The sequence below is a fragment of the Callorhinus ursinus genome, unplaced genomic scaffold, assembly GCF_003265705.2.
Source record: "Callorhinus ursinus isolate GAN/ISIS: 27379988/994484 unplaced genomic scaffold, GSC_fseal_2.0 scaffold5, whole genome shotgun sequence".
NCBI lineage: Eukaryota > Metazoa > Chordata > Mammalia > Carnivora > Otariidae > Callorhinus > Callorhinus ursinus.
The window spans coordinates 49,207,186-49,229,645 of record NW_027397067.1 but is presented as its reverse complement, the minus strand read 5'-3'; the positions used below and the strand labels follow the sequence as shown (position 1 = coordinate 49,229,645).

Here is a 22,460-nt window from a genome sequence, read left to right as displayed (position 1 = left end):
GCTTTTTTTTTTTTTTTTTTAGTTAAAAGTGGCATATAACGTCATATTAGTTTTAGGTGTTCAACATAATAATTCAATATCTGTATACACTATAAAGTGATCACAATAGTCTCGATACCATCCATCACCATACAATTGACCCCCTTCACACTTTCCCCTCTGATAGCTACCAGTCTGTTCTCTGTATCCACGAGTTCAGTTTTGTTTTATTTTTTGTTTATTAGATTCCACATAAAAGTGAAATCATACGGTATTTCTCTTTCCTTGTTTGACCTACTTCACTTAGCATAACACCCTCAAGATCCATCCATTTGTCACAAATGACAAGATTTCTTTTTGGTGGCTGAGTATCACGCCATATTGTGTGTGTGTGTGTGTACACCACATCTTCTTTATCTATTCATCCATCAGTGGGCACAGGTTGTTTCCACATCTTGACTACTGTAAATAATGCTTCAATGAACACAGGACTAAACATATCTTTTAAAACTCGTATCTTCATTTTCTTTCGATAATACACCCAAAAGTGGAATAGTGGGATCATATAGGAGATTTATTTTTAATTTTTTGAGGAACTTCCATACTGTTTTCATAGTGGCTGCGCCAGTTTGCATTCCCACCAACAGTGTACTTGGGTTCCCTTTTCTCCACAACCTCTCCAACATTTATTTCTTGTCTTTTTGATAACAGCCATTCTAACAAGTGTGAGGTGATATCTCATTGTGGTTTTGATTTCAAACTACCTAATAAGCAGTGATGTTGAATATCTTTTCATGTACCTATTGGCCATCTGTATGACTTCTTTGGAAAAATGTGTATGTAGTCCCTCTGCCCATTTTTTAATCAAATTGTTTGGTTTTTCGTTATTGAGTTGCGTTCTTTATATATTTGGATATTAACCCCTTATTGGATATATGATTTGCAAATATTTTCTCCTATTCAGTAAGTTGCCTTTTCATTTTATTGATGGTTTCTTTTGCTGTGCAGAAGCTTTCAGTTAGATGTAGTCCCACCTGTTTATATTTGCTTTTGTCACTTTTCCTTTTGGAGTCACATCCAAAAATTCAATGCCAAGACCAATGTCAAGGCACCCATAAGATATGTTTTCTTCTAGCATCAGTGCAACTGTGAATTTTTGAAAACTATAATTATTGAAGTAAAAATTAGTTAAGCAATATAATAAGGATCTCAAATTTGGATTCCCATACCCTGATAATTCTTCTCAACAAAATGTCTTGGGGCGCCTGAGTGGCTCAGTCGTTAAGCGTCTGCCTTCGGCTCAGGTCATGATTCCGGGGTCCTGGGATCGAGCCCCGCATCAGGCTCCCTGCTCCGCGGGAAGCCTGCCTCTCCCTCTCCCGCTCCCCCTGCTTGTATTCCCTCTCTCGTTGTGTCTCTCTCTGTCAAATAAATAAATAAAATCTTAAAAAAAAAAGTCTTACTGCATGAAAAGTTTATCACAAAACAATGGGGCCAAATAAACAATGCCAGTACCTGACCACAAAGCAACGGGGCTCGAACTCAACCTGGAGCTCAAGAGCCGCAAGCTCCCCCAACTGAGCCAGCCAGGAACCCCAAATAAATAAACTTAAAAAAAAAGTGTCTGAAAGTGAAAAATAACAAAGCACAACTGCAGAACTGCTTATTTATCAGTTTGCATAAAAACTGCCAACATTAGGGCACCTGGGTAGCTCAGTCAGTTAAGTGTCTGCCTTCGCATTAGGCTCCCTGCTCAGTGGGGATTCTGCTTGTCCCTCTCCCTCTGCCCCTCCCCCCTCCATGTGCCCTCTCTTTCTCTCATTCTCTGTGCTCTCTTTCTCTCAAATAAATAAATAAAATCCTTTAAAAAAAACTGGCAACACTATATTTTAAATCAATAAATCAAAAAGGAGAAAAAAGGAGACAGAGAATGAATGACACTTTCAACAATATTATTAGTAAGTGTACTGATGGCATGTGAGGGGATATAGAGACAACTCTAGTCAAGAAAATTACTAAAATTTTCATTGCAGATTAATGAATCTACAGTACTTAGTAATCTAGTTAATAACTGACATTATAGCACCTGAAGAGAAATGACAAAAAAATATATAATTTGTCTTGCAAGAAAGTACCAGATTTTGAAACAAAATATTATAGAAATACTGTATAATTTTATGACAAAAAAGTATAAAGTTTCTACAACCAGAGTTTATTCTGGGAAAAAATTGAAATTCAAGTAACACTATCTTATTCCAGAGAAGCTCTTGAATGCAAAATCTTGCCTATAGATATAGATTCCACATTAAATAATGTTTTCAAAATGAAGAACCTAGTCAATCCCAAGCTGCTTTTGGCTTTATACAGATAAATGAGTTCAGAACACTACTCTCTGCTATTCCATACCTCAGTGCATTGTCTATTCAAAAGGAAGCTTTCATTTTAAAGTTTCTGGGTTAAAAATAAGCATTGACATTGTGAGTGATTCTTACTTTATAGATTTGTTGAAGCCTGGCAATTGGCTTAAAAAAAAATGGCTCATTTAAGTGAGTTTCAAACACGTAGATGAACTCAATCAAAAATTCCCACGAACTGTGCAATACATTGAGTATGACAAAGTTTACAGGTTCAAAGCAATAGTTCAGCTTCATAAAAATTAAGTTAAAATGATTCACCAGTGACAGTCAATGTTATAATTTGAGTCCTAATTAAGGCTAGCAGAGTACTGTATATGCTTGAAGAAGAATATCAACATTATTATTAAGTAATTGATATTTTTAAATTTCAATTGGATTTGAAATCCATTCACATTACGGGAAGAAATTTCAACATTACATTTGTCAGTGAAAGAAAAGGAAGAGCAAGCAGTTAAATGTTACCACCACTAAAGTAAAATTTAAAGAGAGTGAATTTTCAAGATTAATAGCATAAAAGGAATTTCCATCAACCAAAGAAAAATAAGTTCTTTCTTGCAATTTGCTACCAACGACTTGTACAGTTTCTTGTCAATAGTGAGCAACAAGAATTTGAAGAGATCATCATTAAATAGTCTTGATCAGGAATTATGTATATATGTTTCGAAAATAAGTATATAAATGTGATAAAAAGTATGCTCATAGAAGCCAGCTAAGTTTCTCATTTTAGATGTTGAACGATATTATTTAAAAGTTTTTACAATTCAACATTTACTATCTTCCATAATAGCCTGCATTTTGTTTTGCTTATAATTACATAATAGAAAATGTGATTTTTTTTTCTCTAAGTCTAAAGTCTATTTCTTGGTGTTCCTCTCTTTTCCCCCTATGTTCATTTGTTTTGTTTCTTAAATTCCACATATGAGTGAAATCATATGGTATTTGTCTTTCTGTGACTGACTTATTTTTCTTTGAGATTTTTATTTATTTACTTGGCAGAGAGAGAGAAAACACAAGCAGGGGGAGCAGCAGAGGGAGAGGGAGAAGCAGGTTCCCCAATGAGCAGGGAGCCCAACGTGAGACTCGATCCCCGGACCGCCAGATCATGACCTGAGCCGAAGGCAGATGCTTAACCGACTGAGCCACCCAGGCGCCCCTGTGACGGACTTACTTCATTTAGCATAATACTCTCTGGCTCCATCATGTCGCTGCAAATGGCAAGGTTTCATTCTTTTTATGGCTGAGTAATATTCCATTACACACACACACACACACACACACACACACCATATCTTCTTTTTCCGTTCATCAATCAATGGACATTTGGGCTCTTTCCATAATTTGGCTATTGTTGATAATGCTGCTATAAACATCAGGGTGCATGTATCCTTTCCAATCAGTATATTTGTATCCTTTGGGTAAATGCTTAGTCGTGCAATTGGTGGATCATAGGTACTTCTATTTTTTAACTTTTTGAGGAACCTCCATACTATTTTCCACAGTGGCTGCCCCAGTATGCATGCCCACCAACACAGGTGTAAGAAGGTTCCTCTTTCTCCACATCCTCACCAACACCTGTTGTTCCCTGTATCATCAATTTTAACCATTCTGACTGGTGTAAGGTGATATCTCATTGTAGTTTTGATTTGTATTTCCCTTATCATCAGTGATGTTGAGCATCTTTTCATGTGTCTGTTGGCCATCTGTATATCTTCTTTGGCAAAATGTCTATTCATGTCTTCTGCCCATTTCTTAACTGGACTGTTTGGTTTTTGGGTGTTGAGTTTGGTAAGTTCTTTATAGATTTTGGATACTAGCCCTTTATCTGATATGTCATTTGCAAATATCTTCTCCCATTCCAAAGGCTGCCTTTTAGTTTTCTTGATTGTTTCCTTCACTGTGCAGAAGATTTTTATCTTGACAAAGTCCCAATAATTTATTTTTGCTTTTATTTCTCTTGCCTCAGGAGACATATCTAGTAAGAAGTTGCTACGGCCAATGTCAAAGAAGTCATTGCCTGTGTTCTCCTCTAGGACTTTGATGGTTTCCTGCCTCACATTTAGGTCTTTTATCCACTTGGAATTTGTTTTTGTGTATGGTATAAGAAAGTGGTCCAGTTTCATTCTTTGGCATGTTGCTGTCCAGTTTTCCCAACTCCATTTGTTGAAGAGACTCTCGTTTTTCCATTGGATATTCTTTCATGCTTTGTCAAGATTAGTTGACCATACAGTTGTGGGTTCATTTCTGAGTTTTCTAATCTGTTCCACTGATCTACATGTCTGTTTTTGTGCCAGTACCACATTGTTTTGATCATTACAGCTTTGGAATATAACTTGAAGTCCAGAATTGTGATGCCTCCAAAGATTGCTTTGGCTATTTGGGGTCTTTTGTGGTTCCATACAAATTTTTGGATGTTTGTTCTAGCTCTGTGAAAAATGCTGGTGGTATTTTGATAGGGATTGCATTAAGTGTGTAGGTTGCTTTGGGTTATACAGGCATTTTAACAATATTTCTTCTTCCAATCCATGAGCATGGAATGTCTTTCCATTTCTTTGTGTCCTCTTCAATTTCTTTCATCAGTGTTCCACAGTTTTTAGAGTACAGATCTTTTACCTCTTTGGTTAGGTTTATTCCCAGGTATCTTATGATTTTTGGTGCAATTATAAATAGGACGGATTCCTTGATTTCTCTGTCTGCCACTTCATTGCTGGTGTATAGAAATGTAAGAGATTACTGTGCACTTATTTTGTATCCTGCAATTTTATTGAATTCGTAAATTCTAGCAATTTTTTGGTGGAGTCATTTGGGTTTTCTACATAGTATACCATGTCATCTGCAAATAGTGAAAGTTTGACTTCTTCCTTGCAGATCTGGATGCCTTTTATTTCTTTGTGTTTTCTGATTGCTGAGGCTGGGACTTCCAGTACTATGTTAAATAACAGTGGTGAGAGTGGACATCCCTGTCTTACTCACAACCATAATGGAAAAGCTCTCAGTTTTTCCCCACTGAGGATGATACCAGCTGTGGGTTTTTCATATATGGCCTTTATTAAGTTGTGGTATGATCCCTCTAACCCTACTTTGTCAAGGGTTTTTATCATGAATGGATGTTCTACTTTGTCAAATGCTTTTTCTGTATCTATTAAAAGGATCATATGGTTCTTATCCTTTGTTTTATTAATGTGGTGAGAAAATGTCATTTATTTTTTTCATAAAATCCCATACAGATGTCCCCAAATCTTTTCCAGTTTACCTCATGACATACATGTCTATTATTGTTTTCTGTGTGTAGTATGACATGAAAGAGATTAGGAATAACTAAGTAAAGGAATGTAACTAGTCAGCCAAAATATATGGTAGAAGGGGAAAAAACAAGAGTACAAATAGTAAACGGGACAGATCACAACAGGTCTTGTTTGCTGTGCTAAGAACTGTATACTCTCACCAGCCTTCATCAACCAGAAATCTGAAAGAGAATTATGCTGTAAAGTCCTAAAGCATCCATTGTATATAACAAATTAATTTATCTCTAATGCATCCCAGTATGGTAGTAGCTATATACCCATCTCTGGGTGAAGTAAGAAAATAATTTTCATCATTTGTGTGTACTATCATTCAGAGGAAGGACTCCAGTTAAGGGCTACGTGCAGGTAGCAATGGGGAGACACAGATATTTTAAGCAAAAGAGTGACATGATCAGATTTTTCATGTGTAAACCTCCTTCTGGCAACAGTCCCATTTAAATCTTTTTAATAAAAATTCAAATGATCTGAGATCAATAAAGACCCCAATACTGATCTATTTAAATGAGCCTACAGCAGCAAAATCCAATTTTCAATTCTTTCCTTTAAATATTATTTTAGGGGCACCTGGGTGGCTCAGTCGTTAAGCGTCTGCCTTCGGCTCAGGTCATGATCCTGGAGTCCTGGGATCGAACCCCGCATCAGGCTCACTGCTCAGTGGGAAGCCTGCTTCTCCCTCTCCCATTCCCCCTGCTTGTGTTCCCTCTCTCACTCTCTTTCTCTCTGTCAAATAAATAAATAAAATCTTTAAAAAAAGACCATCAAAAAATAATAAATAAATATTATTTTAAATGGCTAATTATAATCATAACATCGATGGCTACTGTGATTGTAATAATTAGCATGTTATAGCGATTTATAACTCAAAGGTACTTTCATTTACATAGTGTCACTTTAACCCTGTGATAAAAATACCAAAAACCTTTTTCTACATAAAGACATTTCACATTGCATGTAACATCATGTCAGCATAAGTTAATGTAAAATTTTTAATGTAAAATTTAAAAATAAAGTCTGTATCTAACCTTCAAAAAAATATATTTCCTGCTGCTTAAATTGTTTACAGCTTCACTGTTTCATACAAATTACTAAGTTCACGATCTGGTTTGAGGTTCCTGACCCACAAGTTAAGAACACCATCAACTTTTATTTTGATGCTACTTTTCACTAAAATTTATTAAAACTACAAGCAAATAAAATTTCAGAGGGAGGGGGTGCCTGGGTGGCTCAGTCATTAAGCATCTGCCTTCGGGTCAGGTCATGGTCCCAGGGTCCTGGGATCGAGCCCCGCATCGGGCTCCCTGCTCGGCGGGAAGCCTGCTTCTCCCTCTCCCACTCCCCCTGCTTGTGTTCCCGCTCTCGCTGTCTCTCTCTCTGTCAAATAAGTAAATAAAATCTTTAAAAAAAAATTCAGAGGGAGAAATATAAGTAATTATCCTACGGAGTACAAATTTTCTATTACCAATCCTGTCCATCTTGTAGTAATTATATTTTTCAACAAACATTCCTGATTTTCCTTCCATACATGGTAGGACTGTACTACTCTACCCTGAGTGAGGCACAATCAGGCAACTTGCTTGGCCCAGTGAAATGTGAGCACAACTTTTATATATATTTCTGAGAGGAAACTTGAAGAGACAGCTTGCAGCTCACCACAGTCTCTCTTTTCCTTTGCTCTCAACGTTCCAGATACCTTCTCCCTCAGCCTGTCCCAGAATGAGGATGACAGAGAGACCCAAAGTGCCCCAGAGAAAACATATAGTGTGAAAAGGAAACAAACCTATATTGTTTTAAGCTACTGATATTTAGGGAGAGCATAGTTTATGAATTTATAAATTTACTATCTCTCAGCCCCAAATCCACCCTTCTTCGTCCTGTTGTGATCCTGGATCTGGACTCGGTAGCCATTTGTCTTTCACCAGTTGGCACAGTGTTAAGCTCTGTCAGCAGAGGGAGCCAGAGCAGCATTAAAGGAAGAAGGGGCTTCTGTTTCTGGTTCTGGATGCTTCCTTGTTATTTTCTGTGTTCCTGGCTGCCAGGAGTTTCCAGGACACCAGTGGCATTCACCCTCCTAACATGTTTCCCTAGCACCCCAGTGGGCATCTTTCCATCACTTTCAGTAGCACCCCAGCAGGCACCCCAGTAGGTGGCTTCCCAGCGAGTTCCCCGGGAATTCCAGCCAGCTTCTCTGCGAGCCCTACCAACACCTTCACAGATGATTTCCAGCTTGCCTGCCCCAGCGTGTGGCAGCTCCATGGGCCATAGCCATACCCTCTGACAAGGGCTGAATCTCAGCTTTAGCCTTGGGGGAAAGGGATCTCTTCCAAAGTTGTTCCTTCCTTGGGTACTCAGCTTCAGCATTAAAAGAGGTGGCTGCTCCCAGCTACAGGTTAATAATCCTTTATATTAAAGTTTTCCTGTTCAAATTACTATTGTAGTTTCTGTCTCCTGACTGGACTCTGATATCTAGTCTATCCGAACATATACAACTGTATTCTGAGACATGGATTTATGTTAGTAATTTTGAAGGACAACCTTGGGTTCTTTTTCTACTTTATTTCATAGCTACTTTTAATGTTTTATTGCCTAAGTTAAATCAAGTTATAATATAAACTAAGTTATATTTTAAACATTGACATAAAGTTTGTCATAATATACACTCTATCTTTTCATTCATTCAGACTTCTTAGCTAATCATTATAAGAAAAAGATAACACATGAAGGCACACTCATTGCAGGGTAAGATAAGGTTCTTTGACCAAACATGCAAGAGAAACCATAATCTTTTCAAAAGATTTAAGTCCAAATCTTTATTTACTCATACTGCGAATAAAGTTTATGTTGAATCTTAAAAATGACTATCAGATAATGAAAATACCGCATTTGGAAACATTTCAATAACTCCTCACTACTTAATCATATGGCAAAATTACTCCTCCCTCTATAAAAATAAATCCAAGTATTAACTAAAATGACTACTTAGGAAGAGTACATACATGCTCCTTATGTATAGAGCCTAGAATAATTCACACTGTTTGCCCCTAATCCTCCTACCCCACCTCCAGATAAGCCAAAATTTTCATTCAGGAGGAAATTGTTAAATAAATTAAAAAATGAAGAGCAGATTGTGAGTGATTTGAGGGAAATAAGGTATTATAAACCCATGGAAAAGTGCATTATAAAGTATTACTTCAGAGATATCATTTTGGAATTTGTATCATTGAAAACAAATATATTTAAAAAAACAATAGTAGTACAAAGTCTACTTTATAAAAAACATACATCCAAGCTTGTATCTAGTGGCACTTACTAGAAAAATGTAAGGAGAATAATGGCCTCCCAAAGATGTTCACATTCGAATTCCAAGAACATGTAAATGCATATCCTTACATAGCAAAAGGGAGTTTACAGATGTGGTTAAGATGGGAAGATTATCTGGAATATCTGCGTGGGCCCAATCTAATCACATGAGTACTTAAAAGAGAAAAATCTTTCCCTCCTATAGGCAGAGAGAGATGCAATGACAGAAGAAGGGCTAGAAATGGCATCAGGAGAAAGATTCAACACCCCATTGCTGGTTCCAAGATGTAGGAGGCTATGCGCAAGCATCAGAAAGAGGACTCTAGGACATTAGAACAGCATCTGGCGGACAGCCATCAGGAAACAGGAATCTAACTCAGTCCTGTAACCTCAAGGAACTGAATTCTTTCAACAATCCAAATGAGCAAGGAAACAGCCTCCCCTCTAGCTTCCAGGAAGAAATGCAGCCAATTCCTGTCATTTTAGTGCAGTGAGACCCACAATAGACTTCTGACCTACAGAACTGTGAGATAATAAATGTGTGTTGTTTCAAGCCTCTAATTTTGTTAGTAGTAGAAAACTAATAGAAAGAATACTATTTAAACCTTGGAAGATCTAGGTCTTACTTTATTAAAGAAAGTAGCAATGTCCTTTCAGGAATTAAAAAATTGAGTGTTCATAAAAGAATTTACTGATGATAAACTGGACTGATACCCTCTATAGTTATCAATGTTTTTCTCTTCTAGCTATTTACTTATTTAACAAACATTTGTATTTACTATCTGCTAGAAACTCTTCTAAGAGCTTTACAAATGTAAACTCAATTAATCCACATAATAACTTCTGAAGTAGGTATTATATTTTGTCCTCACTGATTTCATGTATTGTTAAAAACATATGCTTGATTGTTAGTTTAATTAATCCATGCACCATAACCAATAGCTCTCCTGTCCAAGAGAGGTAACAATGAAACTTCTTGCAAATGTGTCCACTAAACCCCAAAGATAATCACTTCTTAAGGTATCAGCAGCTATCCACTGTTACGCAGTGCCAGGCTTAATTATTCATTCAAAAAACATTTATATCCATTCACAATGGACCACCCACTGCAAAGACAATCCTTTCTCTATAATCTATTAGAAAAGAGTTTTAAAGTAAGACAATAACTATAATATAATAAAGTGTAGTTATTAAAAGTGCAAATTCTAGAATACGACTGTTTAGGTTAAAATCCTGGCTCCCTACTGAAAACTTTGAGCAGACACTTGAGTCTGCATTTTTTTCATCTGTAAAAAGGAGAAAAATAATAACTATCTCATAAGATTGTGTAGGGGCTGAAATCAGATAATGCATATAGAGTGTAGCATACTAATAGCACAAAAGGCATCCCGTACATGTTGGCTATTGAGTATTAGTGTTGTAAGAGTTATCACAGACGTATGCAGTAAGGGTTACGAGAGCACAAAGGAGAGTCATCTAACCCAGTTTTCAGCTGGCTGGAAACCTGAGATGAATATGAGTTAAGAAGTAGTAGGACTGGGGCTCCTGGGTGGCTCAGTGGGTTAAGCGTCTGCCTTCGGCTCAGGTCATTGTCCTGGAGTCCCAGGATCGAGTCCCACATCGGGCTCCCTGCTCAGCAGGGAGTCTGCTTCTCCCTTTGACCCTCCACCCTCTCATGATTTCTCTCTCTCTTTCCCATTCTCTCTCTCTCTCTCTCTCTCAAATAAATAAATAAAAATCTATTAAAAAAAAAAAGTAGTAGGACTTAGGGGCACCTGGCTGACTCAGTCGGTGGAACATGGGACTCTTGATCTCAGGGTTGTGAGTTCAAGCCCCATATTGGGTGTAGAGATTACTTAAAAATAATCTTTTAAAAAAAAGAAAGAACTAGTAGGACTTAGCCAGAGCAAAGTGGGTTGCGCTTTCTAGGCACAGAGACCAGTATATGCTAAACTATAGATGGAAGATTAAAAAAACAATAGGGAACTAACTTCAGTTCAATATAACCAAAACAGGTGGAGTGCTCCCCATGAAAGACTACCAGCATATAAAGACTGATAAAACATCACAAAAGGACTTCTATGACACACCTAGACATCTAGGCTGTATATAAATGCAGTGGAGAGGCACTGATGAATATTGACAACTTTAAAATAGATTTGTGTATTAGAGTGTTGTAGTATTATGGAAGTTGAGTGAGAGGAGGTGAGCCTGAAAGTGGAGATGCCTATTTAGAAACAAATAATTAAGGAAAATATAATAAAGGCATGAAACAGTGAAGCAATAATGAAGATGGAGAGGCGACAGATTTCAAAGATCTTTGGGAGATAATAATGACAGGATTTGGTAACTGATTATATTTGAGAGCTGAGGGAGAAAAAGGAAATTAGAATGATCCCCCCCACACACACACACACCAAGCTTTATTAACAAATGTTTATTGGCTAACAACTATGTGCCTGGTACTGCCCTGGGCATAAAAAGATGATTAAACTTGGCCCATGACTTCAAAGAAACCAATGATACCAAGGAGAAAGTAGAGATTAGTAACTAGTGTTGCATATCAGAAACATTATAAAATAGTTATATACAGAATGCTATAACAACTGAGAGAAGAGACAGCTAACAAATGTATCAAAGGACTGTATCTCTTCATGGCAATGGAGGTGGGCACAAAACTACTCACCAGGTAAAGAGTAAGGGCATGTGCATAATCAAAGAATTAAAGGAAAAAAAGAATTAAAGAACATGACATACAGAGGGATTCATTAAAAGATTACTGTGGATATATTGAAGAAAGTAGATTGTGAATACCTCAAGTCATGGTCCATTCGCATTCACAATCCCAATAAATTTTTACTGAACCACAGTGTATCCAGCAAACAGATGGCATATCCAAACTGAGTAACTAGTGTTTAATAAAGAGACTATTTTACAAAGGTGTGGGCGGGGTTTAAGGAAACCAACAAGCAGTATGGGGGGCTGGCAACAGTGAAAAGCAATTTCCAGAACCAGAAGAAAGTAGTTATACTAAGAGGGCCAGCAGATGGAACTGTTGTTTTCAGTAGAAAGACACAACCAACTGCAAAGTCCTGCTCTGAAGGAAGCCTGGGAACAAATAATATGACCTCACTGTCCTCCTTTCCCTCCAAACCACAAATATCTCACGACACAGAACCCAACTGAAAGTCAGAACCAAGAGAGCCCACTGGTGCAATCCATAGAGGTCACCCTCCCACTGTATACAGCAAAGTGAGGGAAAAGTCGTGGAGTAGGAGTAGATCTACAAGGGTGAATGAAAAAATAAGTAACACGCAGTAATAAAAGTTCAACGACATTCAACTATATCTCTTTCTGGTCTTATAAAATTCGCTTCCAATTTTATAAACCTTCCTAACCTTTAGTTCGGAAATGGAATTAAACCATTAACCTTCAATCTGCAAAACTTCTAACACGAGCCTTCAGTTTATTCTAAAATATATTGGAGGATTGCAAATTTTTCTGTCTCATCATGAAGTCTGTGTCCTATATCTGCTTCCAGAGCAAGTATCTGTTTTATGATTCAGTAGATGTACCTTCTTGCACACTCAATTAACAAATCCCCAGTTGGGGTACAGTCCAGTTGTCACCAAGCAGATAGAACAGACCCTTCCTGGTAAATTCTGTATTCAAGAATCCTATGGCTGAGTTAAGACTTAAGTTAGCTTAGACCAGACAATTGTTAAAGAGAAATCAACCTGTGGTAATAAAGTTCAGTACCACGGAAGTACTTCCGGAGTCGACCAATGCAGATGGGACCTTTAAAGCTTTCCCAAAGTTGTTTTTTGGGGTTTTTTTAATTTATTTAAATTCAATTAGCCAACTTATAGGGCATCACTAGTTTCAGATGTAGTGTTCAACAATCCATCAGTTGAGTACAACACCCAGTGCTCATCACATCACGTGCCCTCCTTAATGCCCATCACCCAATTACCCCACCCACCTCCCCTCTAGCAACCCTCAGTTTGTTTCCTAGAGTTAAGAGTCTCTCATGGTTTTTCTCCCTCTCTGATGACTTCCCATTCTGTTTTCCCTCCCTTCCCCTATGGTCCTCTGCCCTGTTCCTTATGTTCCACATATGAGTGAAATCATATGATAACTGTCTTTCTCTGACTGACTTATTTCACTCAGCATAATACCCTCCAGTTCCATCCACATCGGTGTAAATGGTAAGTACTCATCCTTTCTGATGGCTGAGTAAAGCTTTCCCAGAGTTAAATAAATAACAGATAATAAGGGAACTGATATTACTTAAGATAGCCACAGTTAAAGATACACCCCTAAAATCAGTGACTTAACACAGAAATGTATCTCTTATTCATATAAAGTCTAATGCAGCGGTGGGGGGAGAGGGTGGAGGCCAGGGTAGGGAGGTTAAGTCATCAGCCAGAACTTAATCACATGAACCCATTTAGAAACCAAGAAAGCTGGAAAAGGTAGTCCAGGGCTGGGCAGCTGGGCAGCAACAACTCTGTGAAAGAGGAATGTAAATCTTTGATGAAAACCTAGCTATTTCCACTACAAAATTCATTTTTTACAAAAAAAAATTGTGCAAATAAAAGCATTAATTCTTTCAGCTTTTAGTCAAAAAGAATTCTGTGTGATGTGATGTATGATGAAACAGATTGTTCATATATGTGCCTGAGAAGTAAACCCTTTACCAAAACCCCCATTATGATTATTCTGTTATCTAGCTATATAGTATAAACCTTTTTTCCCAGTTTTAGCATCTCAGAAGCCTAGTTGCAGGATGCATGAAACTGCTAAGTTATTTTCCCCTTACAGCTAAACATAAACTTAGTTGGGGAAAGAAAAAAGCTGCCTAAGTGCATAGTGAGTTCCATCTTCCTCCTGTGCCTGAAAGGGCATTTAACCAGCATCTCTGTTTAGCAGAACCTACCAAATTGTATGTGTGTGTTACATAAGAATGTTAAATGTTTACAATCTATAAACTGTATATAAGTTCTTAACTCTAAATGCCAGATGATATGCTATATGATATGGAAAATACAAATTAGAGCTTTTTGACATGTATATGTAACATAGATATAATACATGTTCATAATACATAAACTGTATAAAAGTTGTCCATTCTTAGCCTAACTTACGCTATCTAGTTGCCTACAGTTTTGGTGGGTAACAACAGTTCTAGAGAGAAGTAGGTAAAATAATATTATATCATTCCTCGGTCTAGACCTGTTCTTAACTTTTCCCTTTCTATAATCCTATTTCTAATCCTATTTCTGAAACTACCCATCACAAAATCCAACAAAACTAATCTCTCTCTCATAACACAACACTGTCTGAAATCTGCAATAATTCACTAATATAAAGAGGAACAGAATCTTCACCAACCACAATGTCATTCCATAGCTAATATCTTCCCTATATTTCCCTAAACTACACTCACATTTCCAAAATTCCCTAGGAGGTGATGTAGGAATACATACAAAAAAGGAAATTTGAAGGGCATCTGGGTGGCTCAGTCATTAAGCGTCTGCCTTCAGCTCAGGTCATGATCCCAGGGTCCTGGGATCAATCCCTGCAAGGGGCTCCCTGCTGAGCGGGAAGCCTGCTTCTCCCTCTCCCACTCCCTCTGCTTGTGTTCCCTCTCTCGCTGTGTCTCTCTCTGTCAAATAAATAGATAAAATCTTAAAAAACAAGAAAATTTAAAAGGACAAAATGTCTGACACCCTCTAACAATACCAAAGAGACAACACTCTCACTTGATTAGTCTGACATATTTTTTACTATGGTCATGATGTACTAAAAACACCTTTACTGTGTTTTTTCATGACACTTTATATTTCAATGTGTTCATATGATTATGGTTGGCCTCCGACTGTCTGTCTCTGGGGAGAATTGTTTCTATCCAAAATATTCTGTACATCACTTACCATTCAGCTCTGTTAAGCACATTGGAAATTTACAAACACTTCGAAATTAAAGTAATAATTTTTAAAGCAAAATATTCCTTATATTAAACAAATTAAAATTTCAAAATGACATATCACAATATTCTTCTGATTTCTAGTCAAAACAGATATGTGCTTAATCTGAAAGAAAGAGGAGCTGTAATCATACACAAATACTATAAGTTTGCTTCGAGCAATATAAGCAAAATTGGATATATGTTTAAAAATTATAGTTGATTTCAAAAATAAGGGCACTACTACCTAAGCAAACCTTTTTCTTTTAGATTATTGAATTTCACCTTGAAAGCAATCAGTACCTAAATGAACACAGTATCTCATTCCCAATGTTTCATTCATTCACCCAACTAATATTTTTGAGTACTTACTATGCATAAAGCATTGTGTTAGGTTAAAAGCAGAGACTGAAATGGTGAGCAAGACAGACAGGATGTTTGCTCTCTGGGAGTTTATAATCTAGCAGGGTAGACAGACCATAAAAAAACAAATTGTAAATTTTAATAAGCATAAGTGGGGAAACATTAAAGATGTTGTAGAAAAGAAGAAAGAGAACCTACTTAAGAAAGCGCCAAGAAGGAGCTCTCTAAGGACACAAACTTGAAGCTAAGGTCAGAAAGATGAGAAAGAGGCAGTCATAAAAAGATTGTGTGCATCTGAGAAACAATGCATAGGAAAAGAGCACTCTGAACTGTAATAATTCTTCAGAATCCATTAACATGATAAGATTCTCTGAGTTCTCACATATAATATGAATAAGACAAATAAATAAATACATATTTTTATTAGTAGAGTAAAAAATTGATCCCAGGCAAATCTAAGGACAATCACGGAGTAATCTGCACAAATTAGTTTCCTCACATTCACCCAAGACAATCAGTATCTTGCCGATAACCAATAATTTGGTGTATTATTTTCACTACTACCCCTTAGTTTTCAGACTCTTTAAGAATGGTTTTTGCTGAGGAAACTGCTTCCAATTCATCACCTTCCCCGACCTTCTAGATAACTAATGAAGTCACTTAAAAATCTTCAGGTATTCTTCTAACTTCCCAGTAGACAAGGAAGAGAATGTCTCAATTAAAAAAAAAAAAAAAAGGTAAGATTTCACCCAGGAATGCTATAATAATATTAAGGCCTTGAAACTGTTGTCTATAATCAGTTAATAACAACTATTCGTTGCACACTTACTTATGCCAGGACATTTAGTCTATATTGATCACAACAATCCTTCAAGGTAGGCGTTATTATTCAGATAACAGAGATGAGGAAACACGGGCTCAGAGTGCTTAACAACGTAAGTAAGACCTTACAGTTATTAATTAGTCATATAAGGTTTCAAGTCAAAATCTATCTGATTCCTCACACTTGCCTCCATTACCTCTCTCTTTGTCACACAGTATGATTAGTTCCTTATCAATATATACTGTCAACAAAAAGATATTATTTAATTGTCCTAGTTACTTTAAAATACAGAATATATGTAATTTATTATGTACTATCTCATAAAATGCCAATCAATGTTTTAGAATGCATTTTAAATTCTTAGAAACTATAGGTTTTCAATTTTTGACAATGGCCATGGCTATTTACGTGTACAATAATGATTTTTATTTAGAAGTCTTCATGATTAAATTGCATCTATTATTTGACATGCCTTTTTCTTAAAATTTCATTTAGCTGTAAGAAGACAATATGGTAGTTTTTTAAATATTAGAATGAAGATCATTCTAACTACATCATAAACCCCAAGGCCATAAAAAAGTAATAAATTCAAACACATTTTTAAAAAAATCCTGACCAATAAAAAAAGGTCATAAAACAAATGACAATAAAAAGAGCTTCTACAAATCACTAAAAATGACCAACAGAAAAACAAGACTTTAAACAAATATAAAAGGCTCTCAGCCTCACTGATAAGAAAACTTCAATTAAATCTACAATGGCATATTTTTCACCAAAATATTGGCAAAGATTATCACACACTGAATTGGAAAGGATGTAGGAGTCTCCCTAGTTTATGTCACTTATGCATACTTATTCTATGAAAGTAAATTTGGCAATATTTATTAAAATTTAAAATACAACTGACCTTTTGACCCAACAATGCATTTCTAGGAATGTATTCCAAAGATATATTCACATACATAGGAAATGATATATGTACAAAGATACTTATCGCAGTGCTGTTTCTAATGGCAAAATAATTAGAATCAACCTAAATATCCAAAAATAGAGTTCTAGTTAAAGAAATTACAGAGTATTCACAAAATGAGATATTATGCAGCCATTAAAATGAATGAGAAAACTATATATTAATGGGTGTGGAACTGATCTCCTAAAGAGTAAACCACAGTACACATTTGTGTTTTTTATATGTACACATATACATCCATATATCTGTGTGCACACACATACACATACATATGTGTGATGTATACACATATCTACTCCTACATAAAGAATATCTCTAGAATGGTATACAATAAACTGGCAAGAGTCGTTGCCTCTAGCTTGGGGAAAAACACAGCTAAGAAATTTTGTACTGTAGGTATATATTATCCATTAAATAAAGAAGCTTATAAAGTGACTTTGAAAAATACTCTTAAATTATTTTTAAAAATCTAGAACTGCTCATCTATGTTTTAAATGTAAGTTAAATTGTCACTCTGATCTATCATGAAACTTTTACTCATTGTCTTCCTTTATTTGGGGAGTAAATTATCTCTTTGACATTAACAGAAAATCCAAACTAAGAATAAAAAGATAATTTACACATCAAGAAACATAATTTCTAATTTGATATAAAAAAACCCTCATCTGAAAGACTATAACATGCACTAGTAGAAACTCAATAAATATTTACTGAATGAATACTTTTCTATTGATTTCAGTGGTTTTGCTTTTCTCATGCATTTTTTTCACAATACCACAACAACAACAGCAACAAAACCACTGAAAACTACAAACTTAATAAATTATGCTTTTCTTGCAAAGAAATTATTCTTCATTTTCCCAACAAAATTTGTAATCTGCCTCATTAACATTACCACAAGTCATAGCAACATTACTCATTAGGTACCTAATATGTGCAGGTGTTAAAGATGCTGCAAAACAGAAACTTCAAAGAAGAGTACATTTTTATTCTTGCCCTCAAGAAGCTTACAATCTTGAAAGACAAGGCTTAAAAATATTAATAAATAAAAGAACATTATAGATTTTACCAGTAGATTGAGTTATCAAAACTAAAACTATAAAAGGATTTTCATGTAAGGATAAAAAAGTAATTACTGATCTATTGAGGGATCTACTGAGATATAAAAATGCTTCCAAACTTTTAGTATCTTAATCCCATGTAAAATGAAATTACTTGATGGTGACAGAAGATTTCTTGAGTATGTGGATGTTCAGCAAGGCTTTGAAGAAATTGCTAATCATTAAATATAAATAGTTCTTAATTAATCTCTTCCCAAAGAGAGAGATTACTATAGTAATGGTCTCAATAGTGGTCTCAATCACCTTTGATTGCTCACCTCTCTCATTAAAAACATCTCAGGCAGGAACTTCTTAATATGTGCATATTTATTCACAAATTATATGCATCTTAATATTGTCAATCTATATATTAAATATCAGTAAAACGGAATTTCTTTTTCAAATAAAAATAGAAACAGAAATAGAAGTTTTAATATTCTCTTCCTGTACTCCAACATACCATCTTGTGATATACTTTGGTATGCACACCCCATTCTGTACGAATACTTAGTATGAAAATATTTTCATCCAATGGTTTCAGTTTTTCACACATCAAACTTATCTTCTAATATAGTTGTTACAAGCAGCAGACATGAATTTGATTTTCAGTTTCTCTCTGCCCATGACCTTCTCTCAGAATAGATGTTAACATGCAATTTAATGGACATCACTAAAGAAAAACAAAGGATAATGTAGTCTTGACCAGATGAACAGTCCCTAAAACTTAATGAGAAATAGTAATCATTGAAGAATACTAGTATCATTTTTTCTTACATATAGTATTTATAAGTTAATACCCAATATAATATTACTTAATAAATTATAAAATTCTTCAAAACTATCTTTATTATAATTCTATCATAAAGTCTATTCTTTTCATTTTCCTTGCCTCACCTTACTTTATTACAAAAGCCAAAAACATTTTTAAACAACATTTAAAATTAAATGTTTTATGCTTTAACCTCCAAAAAACTTCTTGTTAAAATGAATATAAAAATAGTTCTGAAACCATGTAGGCCACTTTGAGGTATGACTCCTTCCAAGACTAGTAGGTAGAAATGCAAATAGATATTTAAAATAAATATGAACAGACTTTTCATCAATGTAATTTCATAGCCTGTATGAGTGTATGTTTAGAGAATGTTTTTACCTAAACTGTGCAATTATGAATGCATTAACATTATATGTATTTGCATAGTATGTGGGTTTACATAGAAATGTATGTAATATACCTACGTGAAAAACCCTTTCACAACATTTTCCTAATGGAATATACTGGTCACTCTGAGTAATTCTTAATTTAGTATTCAAAAGTTCATTTAAATTTCTATATATCAGAACAAGAGTGAACTAGCCAGTAAATACTATGATTTAGCATACTACAAAGAAATAAAAACACATTGTACATTTAAATATATGGGTCAAAGAAATAAAACTACCTTTTATTTGACATCATTTTGGCACCACTAATTTTACTGCAATTATAGTAAGAAGTATAGATTCATATATCTAAATATCACACTCTTAAGTTATCAAAAGCTTGGTATTGTCAGTATATATAGTTAAAGCAAAGTGAGTAGAATGCTCAAAAAGCTTTTAAAAGTAATGCTTTATTCCTCCATTAGTTAAAATAAGCTAGTTAATCTCTTAACAGTTTTTCATTTCCCAAGGCTACTAATAAATCATATTCCCAAACAAGTCTCCAAACCCAGAAATTAGCTTTGAAAAAGTAATTCTTCTTCATTCCAGTTAATATGTCAGAACATTTGCTCTCTTAGTGCTTCAATATTTTTTGAGAAATTGTGTTTTTCTCAGATATTCGATACATTTGTTATCACAATTTATAGTATTTTTCATTAAAATATGAAAATATATATGTATAGACAGAAATTTGTTTCTTTATAAGTGTATTAAAGAATACTGAATTGAACCTGTTTTTAAAATTTACATGACTAGAGGTCATGTATTAGTTCCTTCATAGAGGAACTCTACTCTTTCAATTGTGTGTTTCTGTGGAGAATATAGGAAAAGTGTATTTGATAACACCCAGAAGAACCATCCCACCTTTAACATATAAACTGTACAAGTTAATCTCTTAGTAAGTAATTCATTTCAAGTAAAAAGAAAAAAGTTGAGTTGGAAAAACATAAAAAGGTTACGCGTCTTCTGCACAATCTCTTTCATACAGTAACTGAGAAATCAAATGCCCATAAAACATTTAAAAGCAAACCTGTAGAAACAAATCTCTTTGCTAGACTGAAAGGAGTCTCAAAGCTGTATTTCTGTCTGGACAGTTCCCTGGTGCTGAAGTTACACAGCGCTAAACCGATGCCTGGGTGCTGCTTTTACTATCCCACCCTCGTCAAAATCCCGGCCGCCTACGCTATGAACACGAGTACTAGAACTTCGCAAGGTAGGAAGCATCCCAAACTGCAGTAATGGTAGGAAAGGGAGCCTCTTCAGAGTCTCTTCAGGATTAAACAGATTTACTAGTTGCAAACAGAAAGAGCAGCAGAGTGCAGGGTGTTAGAACCCGCCGAGGGGGAGGGGCTGGAAGATGGCGGCGGCCGCACACCCACCCGAGACGTGCCAGAGCTTAGGCCCCTCGCCTGCACCGCCGCCCTCCTGCCCGCAGCGACGGTGGGCAGCTCTGCTCGTCTCCGCGTTGGAGGCAGAGCCGCCCTGCGGAAACGCGGGACGAGACGCCCCGGCTGCGCCCGCATCCCCGGCGGCGCGCCTTCGCCCGGGTCCCGGCCGGGGAGCACCTGTGCACGGCCATATTGGATTCATTGCCCCAGTCACTGCCTCCGCACGGGGGCGGCTGGAAAGGAGAGGGGACGCGCGGAGCCTGGGTTCAGCTTCAGCCCCGTGGGGGCCCTGGAGCCCACCTGGCCCGCGGGGGAAGCCGGAAGGACGCCCGGGAAAATTACAACGTTCAAGGGCTCGCCACCCTCATCTCAACCGGCCTCGGCGCCCTCCCTCCCCGACACACACCCCCGCACTCTGACACCCAGAAAGCAGCCCCGGCGGCCGCCGGCGGCTGCAACCCTCGTGGCCCAGGCGCCGCCGGCTGGAGGGCGGGCGGCGATCCCGGGCGCGCAGGCGGCCGCAGGGCAGCGGCCGTGGGGGCGGAGGGTAGGGAGGGAGGCGGGAAGATGGAGCCGGGTCCTTACTTGAGCACCGACTGCTCCTTCTCCTCTTCTTTCTTCTGCCGATCCATGACGGCCAGGATGATTTTCCTCTCCTCCTCCGTGAGGTGGCTGAGGTCGGGCATCTCGGGCTGCAGGGGCGGCTGAGAAGCCGCCGGGGTGGGAGCCGGGCGGCCCCGCGGCCCGACAGGAGCCGACATGTTTGGTGGAGCTTAACCACCCTAGGGAAGCAGGGAGGCAACTCCACTGGCGGCGGCAGCGGCACCCGCGCGGGCGGCTGGGGCAGCCTCCGGCGCTGGGACAAATACATACAAATCAATGGCCTTCAATCCGAGGCGACAGCCCCCCTCCCCCAAGAAAGAAATAGCCGGGGCGGGGGGGGAGGGCGAGCTCAGGGGGAGTGAGGGCTGAGGAGTGCGCTCCGGGAAATGTTTCTTCTTCCCGGGGGCGAAGGGCTGGCAAGTGAGCGATTTGGCAGAGAGGAGCGGGAGGCCGGGCCGGGACGCGGTGTGCGCGGAGCGGCGGGGGAGGGTGGTGGAGTAAGGTGGCGGGGACCGCTAAGGGTGGGGTGACTGGAAGGAGCGGGCGGGAGGGCGGCGCGCCGGCCGGGGCGCGAGTGTGTCCGGCGGGGGCGCGCGCCGCCGCGGAGGGGAAAGGGGTAAGCTGCGAACTGGCCCCCTGGGGGAGTCCCGGGAACTCGCTCCAGGCGCTGGGAGGCAGCGTCCTGCCAGCCGGAGGGGCGCCGAGGCGGGAGCCGAGAGGGTAGGTAAGGAAACAGGGGCTAATTTTCCAGAGAAGCAGCTCAGCTGTCCCGCCGACTGACGCGTCACTGGGCTTCCAGGCGCCGCGGAGGGAGGACCCCTCCAGAAACAACCGCGAAAGGGCCGCGGGGCCGAGGACAGCCGCCGGAGACCGCTCCGGGCTAGAGCGGAGAAGCGAAAGCGAGGAAGGGATGACAAGGGCTCGCGGCGGAGATTCCCGGGGCCCATCGGCTGCCAACGCCCGGATCCGAGCGAGCTCCGACGCGTAGCAGGGTCGGGCGCTGGTGTTCCCTCATCACGCGCCTGCCGGCGAACCCTCAGCCGCCGCCGC

General features: G+C 38.2%; 1 protein-coding gene across 28 annotated transcripts in view; it reads right to left on the bottom strand.

Moving 5' to 3' along the window:
- RIMS2 (regulating synaptic membrane exocytosis 2) overlaps window positions 1–21,709 on the bottom strand; it is a 587,791-nt gene extending 566,082 nt beyond the window's left edge. For all 28 annotated transcript variants that reach the window (XM_073893075.1, XM_073893081.1, XM_073893077.1 and 25 more), the window contains exon 1: window positions 21,393–21,709. In XM_073893075.1, the coding sequence (XP_073749176.1) occupies window positions 21,393–21,568 (176 nt within the window). In that variant the 5' untranslated portion in view covers window positions 21,569–21,709. The remainder of the gene's footprint in view (window positions 1–21,392) is intronic.
- Between the last annotated feature and the right edge of the window lie 751 nt (window positions 21,710–22,460).